We start from the raw sequence: 13,191 nt of genomic DNA on the forward strand, positions 1-13,191 counted from the left end.
ATATTTGAAAGGTTGAGTGTAATATATTTCATCTAGGTTCTTCTCTACAATGCAAGTTACCTGCACATTTATAATAAAATTAAACAAAATAATTTCCTTGTCCTGGTCAGACACAATATAAGTAAATGTGAATGGCCTGTCAGACAGGGGCTAAAGGTTCGCTGTATCTACATCTGTTTGAAAAAAAAAATCCACCTATAAGGCACAAAAACACCAGTTTTGACACTAGCATGTTACAAATTACTGTTGTCCGCTTAAAACCTATCAAGGAAGCCATAAATGTTATTAGAACAGTAAATAAAATCACTAAATTTAGAAGAGTGTTGTAGCTAATTGTAAAGCACTAGATATTAATGATTTTATCTTGGTATATGATCATTTATAAATCAGTCATAAATGTTCACTAATCATACAATCCAATTAAACCAAACTCTGATACGTCATATAATTAGAAGGAAATACAGCTAATTGTGCAGGAAGGAATCATCATCTTTTACACTCGATTTAATTTTTGGTGAGTAAAAAAATTAATGAACTTAACGTTAACCATCTCAAAAGCATAAAATAAAAAAAAAAATGTACAAATGGGCTTCTTAATCTACAGGCTTAAAGGTTCATTCTGTTTTATTTTATCGTGAAATGTCATGTCTTTCCTGAATTTTTTTTTTTATGTGGACCAGCCATTTATCACAATGCGATTAGTTATGATCATTAAAATAATTGAAATATGGTAATGAAGGATCCTCGTGCACTCGATGTTAATGATGTAACATATTTCTGACAGTCGGGGATTAATTAATGTCGTCATTAATATTAATATAATTTTGATCTTTTCTTCGACAAATACAGGTATGCGGTGTTAGTGTAAGGATTTAGGCACACTCCTCTTTCGCTCTTAACAATATGAAGTTTCGGATTACCTTAATCTTTTCTTTAGGATGTCTATTTTCATGTAAGTATAAAATAATTTTGTTCTGATATAAAGGAATAATGATATATTTTTTAAACGGAATTTTTATTTCATTCTAAAGACTTTTGAAAATCTGAATGTTAAAAAAAAAAACGCTATAAATGAATGACCAAAATATTCATGGCAGTTTTGTTTTGTTTTTTAGACTCTTTTGTTGTTTTTTGTTTTCAAAGCTTTATTTTAGCTATTTAAGTTTTATATGATTACAGATAAAGAACGTTTCCTTCATTTTTTTTTTATTATACCATTAGTTTCTTCCGACCTTGTTGTTGAGCTAACTGTAAACAATAGAGAATTATTTCTGCTTTAAAAAAATTAATACAGAAAAAAACCAAATAAATAAATACTTTTTAAAAATATGCAATATACATAAATCGTCATTCTTACTGCAGTGAATTTCGTGGTTTTTATAGGTTGTAAAACTCAACCTAAAGTTATCTTATTGTAAGAGGATCTTTGAAGATAAAAATAATTCATTTCATATTTAAATTCGAATTTACCGGAAGGTATTTTAACAAAAATTACGTTGTTACACTGTGACGTCATTAAAAAAACTTCGGCAACCCGTCTGTAGCTTGATTTTTTTAAAAGCACAATTAGAAGTAAGGAAAAAATACCTTGTCCTTATTTGTAAACAAGTTATCTGTTTGTTGTTATTATTATTTATAGTTTTATTTGCCAGTACAGCCTTTAACATTAAATACTTCTAGATTAGATACGCAGTTTAATCAGTAAACCATGAATTCTCAAGGAAATGTTAAATAAACCCTCAGTAAGAAAATATCATAATAAGAAGTTAATCGGTAATTCTGATGTTGGTGTTCTGCATATGCACCAATAAGAATTGCTAATATACGTCATTTAAAATATCTCATTATACAATATGAGAAAATCAAATTTATTAGTACAAAATTATATCATTTCATCTGTTATAGTATGTGCATGTACATTTCAAATAGCATGTAAATGGAAAGGAAGATTTGGCATGTCGGACCTTTAAAAAAAATTACCATAGTTTCAAGAAGTCGTGAGTAATATTTTCAATTATGGCTCACAAATAAAACCTCCCATTGTTCAAAGAAACCAAACGCCCAAATAAAGTACCTCTTTTTAGCGTGAAATCCTATAGTAAAAAGCCACAAAAACGTTTTAAGGTGTGCAGTCCTTCTATAATTATTATGATTATTAGAATGTCAAATTCCTTGTCAGACCTCTTTCAAAAGAGATTTTATGTCGTTTCCGTCAAAGACGTGTTTAGAATATAATCATAGGATAACAGGAAAAGAGTTTTTCTACACAGGCCACAAATAAACGCCAAGATTTTGATGTAACATCATTAATTAAATTAAAAATTGAACATCAATTAAAGATAAAAGGCTCACGTTCTATTACCTGTGGGCTGATTGAGTATTAGTCTCTGATTCTTGTTAGCTATTTTTAAGTCTCAAATGTTATTATATTGCACTCATTGGGTGACATGACAATATTGATTTTTGTCAATCTCAATAACCATAAGTTATTTTCCTCCTTCTAATTTCAACACATAAATGTTCATATTTCTATTTTTTAGTGCGACATATGCCAATATTGTCTGATCATTTTCCGATTGATTCATTGGTTTAAACTGAGATATAATCAAATAGAATTTGTTCAGAGTTGAATGAATTTAAAATTCCTTTCTAATCAATTTGATCAAGTGAAATTCACCATGAGATTCGTTTGTATTGTCGGACAAAGCTCAACACATATACTTGATTACAATCCTTATAAACAAGGTACGCATTTGTTTTCACGAAGATTTGAATCTCAGCAACATAATACATCACTTTTCTCTTAAGTTTATCATAAACTCTTTTTCCTCCCAAAAAACCACTTGACATAAAGTAAGTTAGCTCTTACCGCAAATAATTCATTAAAAAATAATTACCGACAAACGTCATCTTAAAAGAGGATTTTTCTTTTTCAATTTATCGCTCAATGATTTATAATTTTATACCTATTGTAAATTGTTTCTTTTGAAAAAGAATAAAAGAAATGATTATACTGACAATCGATCAATTAAAATAGCGACAAGTTATGTCCAACTTAATTAACTTAACCGAATACCAATTAGGCAGAAATTCATATCACTATCAACGGGTCGTGTTTTATGATAATTGGTATACAAAAAGAATTTCGCGCCAGTGTTGGATGACATAAACAATAAATACTTTATAATTAGAAACAATACATTTTAAATTGTACATGATGAGAAACATAAGGCATCGTTAAATAAATTAGTAAAGCCAATTCACACATTAAAGGTGTAATATGAGAATGTGGTTTGGAAGTTTATCATGCTACAAGAGACATGCATTTCGTTTTTGTTTTACGCTGAATGGTGATTTACTAAATCGTTTCATACCATGCTCTAAAGTGAGTAGAAGGAAAAGACATCAAAAATATTTGCCCACTATTGTAAGAAATTAATACGTAATGCTCTTCTATTTGACCTTCACAATGGAATGGCTTCACCCTTAAAAAAAACCATGAAACCTCTGCTAATGTCAAAGATCATTAATTGTGTAGAGACAAGGAAAAATAATAAATTTACCCCGATCCTCAAAAATATATGTATTTCATATATTGTTACATTGTTAAAAAAAAAAGAAAGAAAGAAATATCAAGAAAAACATATTCCACGTTTGATTTTTTTTAGGTTTGTTTATAGCGTCATGTGAAGAAGGATTCTCACAGGTTTCCGTGTACGGACGCGAGAGGAGGGACACCCGCAGACGACAAGTGGACAGCAATGAAAGCGACGACAGGGATGATGACGACGACGATCATAGAAGAAAAGAATACTCACGCCGCTTAGCTCTTCAAAAAGTTCTTAGAAAGTTACGAAGGCTACCTCTGTCCAGACGCCAGCTTGTAAAGCTTGTGAGTCGACTTCGCAAGCATAAAAAATCAAACAAACCTATAACGATGACTGTCATTCGTGACATAATGAAAGACGTGGTCGGAAAGAAAAGTAAAAACCGCGATGTTGTATCCAAAGCAAAACAATCTGCAACACCCATGACAACTACAGTACATAAGGTCGAAAAGAAAACAGATAAAAACATTCCTTCCATAACTGACGGTCAGCTAGTGTCAGTTAAAAAAGCACCAAAGAAACCCGAAGTCGCGAAAGAACCCCAGCAAAAAGAACCTCCCAAAAAAGATATTCCTGTGGTATACCAACCACCTGTTGTGAAAGTTGAAAAAATAACTCCTCCTAAAATAAGTACACCTTACATACCTCCTCCAAAACCAGTGCAACCAGTGGTCAAGGTGAAGAAAATACAACCTCAACCTCCAGCTGCAACAGAAGTAAAAAGTGACGTACAAGTTATCCCTACGGCAAATGGAAACGATGTAGCTGTCGACACTAGATTTACTCCAGAATTGAAACTGAATATAAATAATATTCCAGTCAAATTAAGAACACAGGCACTTTTCCAAAGATTAAAAATTCTTCGGCAGCGCTTACACAATTTCAAAAAGCTTCGAGACAGACAAAATATTGTGAGAACAAACAAAAAAGAAATTGTTAAAACCTCTTTATCTGGTCTAGGATCACCATCTACTTCGAGTGTTGCAAGCGCGCAAACAAAAACTGCTGTGAAAGCAGTTGCCTATGCTTCAGATATCGAAAAACCATTCAGCCTTTCTTCACCAGGTCTTAAACAATCTTCAGTAGTAACAGTAGCACATGCTTCAGTTAAACCTACAAAACCAGTAGGTCTTTCTTCACCAAAACTTACTCAACATGTCCATTCTATCAATACAGACAAAACGGAAAGTGTTCTTCAAACACAGAATTATGACACTGCACCGGTCAATACAGGAATTTCAAATTTGTCACCACCTTCCTCTTCTGCTTTAGTTCCATCCGTTGAAATGACACAAGATGAATCTAGTCGTGTGAAAAAGATCATCATGGTGATTCAGCGTCTTGCCTCTAGGTCTGGAAGTAAAAAGTTACAAGTATCATCGAAAGCAAAAGACCTTCTAATTAAATGGGTCAGGAGATATAAAAATGCTATGAAAGCAAAACAAGTGCAACCACATGTGGAAACTAGAGTACAATACTCGGTTTCGTCCGGATTACATAATGTACCTATAGATCAAGTTGGAACTAAGTCTCTGCAAAGAAACATTCCACTGTCTTCCACAGCGGAACTGGCTAATCCTAACATGATGGAAAATGATGTTATTAAGCAGAAAATCGAAAAGAAAGCAAAGGATGGCAGCCCTAAAGTTTCTAATTCTATATTAGAAAACAGCAAAGGTAAATCAAATGTTTAAGAAAAAATGCATACCAATATAAATTTAATTCTAATGATTGTAACTATAAGTACACCTTTCTTCTAAAGATTTTTTTTTGAACACTTAAAAATGTTATTCATATTACTTACAGATTCTAAGATGCTTCTATTCTTTTAATTTATTCCAGATATATATATTTCTGATTCACCACAGGCGAAAAGTCATTTCAAAACCAGTTCAAATACATCCTCTAAGAAACCCGAGCAAACAGTTGTTGAAAATAATGAGCCGACATCAAGTTCCTCTCTCCCTAAATCTTTTAAATCAAATGCTAAAATAACATTTCCACTTTCCTCACAGTCGATTAAAGACGCAAAAATAAATTCAGATATTACGAAAACAGACATTAAAGCAGATTTTATCGAAACTAAAAAATCAGAGACTGAGACAAGCAACACAAACTTTAAACAAGCACTCAGGTCAAAAACAACAAAGGAATCACAAACAAATGAACTTGAAAGCATGATTAAAGAGGCTCCTAAGCATATTTATGCAACTTTCTTGCCCCCTATCATTGAAGATCCTTCTTTGAAAGAGAAACAAACATCTGAAATAATAGGAAAGAAAGATAAAGATTCAGAAGCACAAAATATTCGTTTAGTTGAAGAAAGCCCAGTCATACCACATGCACTACAAGAGAATAATAAAGAAGTAACAAACTTGGTTCAAACTCAACCTGATGGTGTTTCAATGAATTCAGAAACTCCAAAAGCCCTCTCAGGTATTCCTATACCAGTAGTCGAAAATGAAGTCACTACACCTGTTTTGAAACAATCGGTAGATACTACTACATCGGCCACAGTGCAAAGTTTTGGCGAACAAATATCTCACGATCCCTATGTTCCTGTCGAATTACCTGTCGATGAAAGCAAGTCAATTTTTCAGACCCCTACACCCTCTTTGGACACTGCATCTGAACTAAATACAATACCTGAAGAAACAAAAGTAACCCCAAATTTCCCCGATGCCACCACTGTTAATCAAGCAGGTATAAATAATGTTGTTGAAGCCAATCTTGACGAGTCTCCCTACAAAAGGCTGCCTTCGAAACAAACTGATCAACTTCAAAAAGAATCTCAGAAACATAATTCAAATACAGAAAACATAATTTCTAAACCTAACGTCATCCCACTCTTTCAACAAGAAACCAAAAACACGTTTTTCAAAGATGTAAATAAAACACCAATTGACACTACCTCTATCGAAAGTAATTCAATCAAAGAATTACAACAAAAGGAGAGACCCAATGCTGACGAATCTGTTTCAAAATCTAGGGATATTTCTGTATTCAATCAAATAGGCAAACATACAAACGCAGTTAACAAAATGTTTCATCATAATAATGATATTTCTTTCGACAAAAAACAAAAAACTAACCAAGGTCATCTGCTATCCGCTTCTCAAGAGCTATCTTCTAATACTGTCAATGTCTTTAAACCTTCGGCAAAAAATATTTTTGATAAGCCTTTATCAAAATCCATACCCGATTTCGAGAATTCAACATTAACAAGTGTTACAGAAACAAACAAACAATCTGCTTCACACATTGAAGTACATCATGGTGGTGAAAACCAGTTTATTCCACCGCCTCCCCCACCACCGCTATCATTCAGTACAACAGTTACAAAAACAAACGAACAACCGATATCACGGTCTGTAAGTAATGTTGAGGAAAATCAGTACATTCCACCACCGCCAACCTCACCAAGAAAAACAGACAATCTTCCAACCTTGTCCAAAGAGAACCCGAACATTAAACTCTCCCTTCCAGGTGTGGTCATTGAATCATCTTTTCTTGATTCTAAAGTCACTGGAAATGTGCAACAGGCACCACAATCAAGTGTTGAGAATACAGTAAAGGAAATCCCCTCTGCATCAACAAAATCAATTCAAAGCCAAGGCAGTGCAGTAGTAATTTCAAATCCTGCTCCGGTGCAGAAACAAAATGAAATTAAAAAGGCCAGTAATGGTAATATCAATAACTTAACAATCAAACCAACCAATATTGTAGACATAAAAAGTTCATTTAATGACAAAAACATAAATAGAATTCTACCAAAACATGAACACATTTCTGATCTACCTCCTCTACAATTGCATTTCAATAATCAACCATCCATGGTTAAGACACATCAAATAGCTTCTTCCTCTCAAAAACAGTCTAATCATAACACAGAAAAAGTAAATATCCCAAGCAAATCATTGCCTAAATTTCAAATTTCAAGGACAAACGTTGCTCAACCCTGGAATAGGGCTAAAAATCAAAGAGCTTCCTCAACATTTGTAGTATCTCAACCCAAACGACCTGAAACAGAATTTAATAGATTGGGAAGCACGAGTTTAGATAAGGCCGCCATATTAAGAAAACTTCTGGAAATCAGGAGAATGCGAGAACAACTAATCGCAACTGGGAAAGTGAATGATAGGAGGCTCTCAGATTTGATTCCAAAGTCCAGGTCCTCAATTTCCAATACGAGACCTACTTCTAGACCACAACAGTCTTCTTCACTTTCACAAAATACTGTAGTTTTCTGGGGCGATAGTACTAAACCATCACTTACAAATCCATTAGGGACTTCAAGGGCACATCGACGAAAAAGGAGCCTATTGAGTGGCCATATGATCCCTGGAAACATTATGCCACACACAAATAATCAAATATATATAGACATGCCCCTTCATTCTCTATCATACGACAAAAAGCGAAGTAGCCGCGTTGATTTGTTCGGTGGTTTGGGATCTCCTTCTATTGCACACTCACATCCTGGACGAAGCAGAGCTGATATTGCTAATCCAGGTTCTTTGTCGCTAGGCCCTGTTCACCCAAACACATTTCATGATAGAGGAATGACAAAACTAGAAAGATTCTTTAGAAAGCCTGTATATTACACACCTCAGCCCCAAATGCAAAATATTGCCGCAGTAGTGAATAAAATATTTGCCCCAAGAAAATCTTTTCAACAACAACAACTGTTTGCTGGTAATTCACTTAGTACTTCTTTCTCAAATAAGCCACACCATAGACCTTTTCACCTGAATGGATCAGAAAGAAAATCCCCATATGCTGCAAAACAGACATTATCTGGTCTTCCTAAAAAAAGAAATTTTGTGGAGTCAGCACCTGTTAAACTAAGGACCTCTAACAGCCATGGAGTTCGAATTTCGGTTAGAAATGATGTCTCGGCAGGATCACTTACACATCAACATAATTCACTACGAATCAGAAATAAGAAGACCATAGATACATCATATATGGATAATTCCTTGTCATTAGGTATCAAATCACATGACTATTACTGACGATAGCCGCGCACGCACTTTGTCACCAGCAGTCCGCATGCGCGCAATTAATCACTGAAGCTGCATTTGTAGGCAGTTGTAACACTTGTGTGTGTGCTTTATTTTGTGTTATCTAATCTATTTAAGACACTAGAGCAGCTCGACAATCTTTAATTCGGTGGTGAATTCTTTATTAATCGGTGTTCTGGTTATAAATGATTCAACTTCAAAGGAAAGTGTTACAAATCCTCACAACATCCAACTGGGTACCTCCGTCTTGAGCATCGCATGTCAGAAAGAATGGGAGATGGAAGCTTATTAATATCCACAACATGCATTTATATTTGATATATTTTTTAATTGTGAAAGAAGTTTAAAAGGATTTTTTATGAACTGTAAATAATTAAACAATGATGCGTAATTCAGTATTGTATTTTGAAATCAGAACTTATTATTAATGATGTAAAAGAAATTTATGTTTATATATTCATTATTTTTGACCTATGTTATTAAAAAAAAGTTTTAAATTACATGAATTCCTTTGTTATCTATTCATGAATTTCATGGATCACGTAACTATTTCAGGACCTCCAAAACCTGACAGACCAAAATATCGAACAGTTCGGCGCATCGTTATATTACCCCTTCGTGCCCCTACTCCAACTGTGCCAACGGTTCGAAATACCAAACAAAACAAAGACATGGGTCTCAAACCTAGTCAATTAAACACTGAACAACAAAAAAGTCTGAAACAAAGTTCACAAACAGGCTACTTAACAAAAGCCAAGCCAGAGATGAAACCATACAAACACACTAGCGTCGAGTACAAAACTATTCCGTTAAGCTCCAAGACTGATGCACCCAAAGCGTCAAAATCTGAAACACATCAAAGCAATAGTAAAACAGTAGAGCAATCAAAATCTCAATACACAGAAAATAAACTGACCTCAATTACTATGAGTCAACATCATAGTGGGACACATGCACCAAAATCACTTCATACAGGAAATAACTTGTCTTTATCTCCGCCACAACACAAACAAAAAATGAAAGATTCGACTTCTTTCGTAAAGTTTGCATTTTCCCTTAACAGTCCTACATCACTGTTTATGAATAATATGGAAACACAAGCAACAAATGTTTCACCTGTGAAAACGGGTTATTCTGGCTCAATTTCCGCAGCTCCAAATAGTGTGCTGAGAGCAAGAGCTGGAAAAGACAAGGCAGGGCCGGTGTTAAGTGCTACTTCATTTGTGGGTCAAAAGAGTTCTAATAATGGTATTGTTTTTGAGGAAATAGACCCGTTGTCTTTAACAAATTTTATCCTGGCTGCGAATGAGGGTCCTTCCAGTGGCTTCAGTGGAGGTCCTGAAATATCAATGTCGACAGCTCCTATAAGACTGAGAGACAATACTGTGGAAAATAGCGTCGTGCTAGAAATTCCAGAAAAGAAGGATTTCATTGGAACGAGCACTCAGAAAGAAAAGAAAAGTGAAATCGTGGGTAAGGAAAACAAGAAACAGTATGATACCACATTGGCTAATCGCATTCAAGAGAAGGAACACCATCGACACACTGCCGTTAAACCCGTTTCTGATAAAACAAATCCGAAAACCAGTGCAAGCGTTTCTCCTTCACATCACTTAAGAACTTCCCAAACCAGCCATAGACCCAACCCATATACATTTTCTTTGTCTGGAATATCTCTAAGTAGCCATACTCACTCTCCAAAGACAACAGTGCCACATTCTGTGAAGCCCACCATTAAACCTACCCTCGGAGTTCCAGTTCTACATGTAACCAACAAAGCAGCTCAACACACTTCAACTCAACAAACACAAAACAAACGAGAATCTCTTAGTAAACATCAATCGATGCAAAATTCTCTTACAAAGCAATCATTAATGGAAAATTCTCGCCATAAATATCGATATCCAGAAATCATAAACACTGATCATCAACATACAGGCAATTCACGTATAAAATATCTACCTTTGAAAAACTCTCTCACTGGATCTCATATGAAATCAGAAAATAAATTTACAAAATCCCCATCTGGAGACTATGTTCACCATAGTCCATCTCTTACCTCTTTTAATCCAAGAAAGAGTACACATGCCTACAAAACTGTGGGACACAATTTTGACATCAACGACAAATTCACACCGAAGTACACTTACTTACCTCATACTGGGCATTCATCAGTGAGTTACACTGCAACAACCACACCAAGTAGTCGCATAGTAATGTATAACATAACAACACCAAGTTGGCAACACAGAAATTCTCTTTCTAATCACGTATCAGGAAAGATAGGACATTACAAAATGCAGTCTTTTATTGAAAAACAAACAAATGGATTATCTTTCAGCGAACACAACCAGCTTCAAGGACATCAAAATCAAGTCGATCGTTCAAGCCCATCAGTTGGAAGGCAGTCAACAAATACAATTACTCATTTCGATCAACAGACAGGGCATACTCTGCAACGTCCTGCACCCAAGGCATCTCCACACAATATTGAGAACACAATAAATTACTCGAAATCCTGGAACACTCAAAAATCATCAAACACAATAGATAACTCCAAGCAATGGTCGAACAAAGATTTATTGGTATCCAAACCACTGAATGCTGAAAGGAATTATCAAAATCACATCTCCAAGAGGACTGGTATGCATGGATTTGCTATCTCCCGGCCAATTAATTCAGAACCAAAACACTCATGGCAAATCACTCGGCCTACCTCGAGTCCAGGTATTCGCATAAGTCAAAGGACCCCCGTGGATCTAAAAAACACTAAAATACAACATGTAATTAGAAATAAAATATATAATGAAAGACAATCTGGATGGGCGACACCAAATCCACTACAAACACTCAAATCTAGTGCAATGAATAAAATCCATGCTACTTTACGCCAGCAAACAAAACCGGATATACGTTACAAGCAACACCTCCAGCACCCACAGGGCCATAGAACTGTTATAAAAACCCAGCAGCATAGTCACAGTACAGCTGGGTCAACTCTACAGCAGCCGACACAAGCAGTTACACCACCAACTCCCAGACATAGTCATCGGACGACTTTGGGTGTGACTAATCGCCCGCATTTGCCGGTTACTCAAAAATCTGCCGAAACGACGAAAGTTGCGTTCTTCTCAACGGGAACGGAGAGTTACGCTGTAAGTCCACAACTGCTGGCGATTTTAAGACAGCTTCCTGTTGGGGATCTTCCGGACCACAAGAAAAGGCGCTTAGAAAAAATACTCAGGGTAGAAAATGGACAACTTGAGGAGAAATCACCAGAGCCATTATCAGACGTTAACGCTTTAAATAACGCTATTCATGAGCAGAGTATAAAGAACGGAAAGGCCAGGCAATTCGAAGTAAGCCATCAAAAACTAACTTCCAATAATCTACGTTATGTTCAGCCAACATTTAATGGAGCAAACAATGAAAACGTGAAAACAAGTCTTGGTGCTTTCTTTGCTTCATGACAGTTTTGAAACTATTTCTTCGTCACAGACATTTTTTGAGGAAAACTGTGATTAGCCTTTTGGGTATTGGGTGTAATGTTTATTTAAAAAGCAATCATTATGTAATATTACTGGTATATCATATTGTTTTATTTGTATTGTTTCCTGTTATTCACGTGTGTTCAAGTTTTTCATCAAATATTTTTATTATTGTCATTTTAGGATGTGCCTTGTACTGTTTCTGAAAAAAAATTGACTAATAAACTTCCAAATGAAGTCTTTTACAAACTCGATTTATTTGCAAAAAGTGTAAACTTCTTTTGACCTAGACCCTATTTCCCTGTCGATGTGTAATTATTATACTGAGAATTTAAATTAACTCGTATACACCATGCTATCTCATCAAAATAGGCAATATTAAAATCATATTATTTTTGCTTTTCTGTATATTTTGGGCCATTCATCCTCTCTCTAAGTTGAAATCTTGATCATCCCTTGTATAAAGATGTATTTGTAAAGCATTTTATAAAGGTCTTTTTTTTCATTGCTTTTTAGCTCTGAAAAACATCGTAACTCTATCCTGAACCTTGCATATATATAAGTTAACATTATCATTAGCCCAAATTTTATAGATTTATTTCTGTTAAAATATAAGTAAGACCAGATATCTAATACATGTATTAAGATTGAAAAGTACACTGAAACAAATTTTGACATGAACAAATTAATACCTTAAATAGTTCAACCTTTTGATTTTTTCATTGAAAAAAAAAATCCTTTACCACAAATTCTATATATTCTAGTTAGTTGCAGTAAATTTTATATAACCATTTGAAAATGATGTGACGATGAAGAAGATTATATTTAATTTATTTTTCATTGTTAATTTTGAAAATGTTAAATTATGTTTCATATACAGCATCTTTGGTTAAAAAAAAAAAAAAAAAAAAAAAGATCTTACAGAATTTCAACACAGCCCTCCCCGACCTGAGGGGATTACCCAAGACTTCAGAATCAATGCTATATACTTAGTACTCCTCACTGAAGGGTTCGGTCCTACAGTAGGCACTCTCTATGCATGATGAAAGAAACACATCCTCTTCCATCTTC

General features: G+C 34.6%; 1 protein-coding gene across 1 annotated transcript; it reads left to right on the plus strand.

Moving 5' to 3' along the window:
- The first annotated feature begins 847 nt into the window (after positions 1–847).
- On the plus strand, positions 848–12,327 carry LOC133197234 (uncharacterized). The gene is made up of 4 exons (XM_061333160.1): positions 848–952; positions 3,669–5,285; positions 5,451–8,597; positions 9,188–12,327. Exons 1-4 carry the CDS (start codon positions 904–906, stop codon positions 12,100–12,102), a joined length of 7,728 nt encoding a protein of 2,575 aa, XP_061189144.1. The 5' UTR covers positions 848–903; the 3' UTR covers positions 12,103–12,327.
- The last annotated feature ends 864 nt before the right edge of the window (positions 12,328–13,191 follow it).

Source organism: Saccostrea echinata, unplaced genomic scaffold (genome assembly GCF_033153115.1).
Source record: "Saccostrea echinata isolate AGI-Se365-2 ecotype Australia unplaced genomic scaffold, CSIRO_AGI_Sech_v1 ptg000030l, whole genome shotgun sequence".
NCBI lineage: Eukaryota > Metazoa > Mollusca > Bivalvia > Ostreida > Ostreidae > Saccostrea > Saccostrea echinata.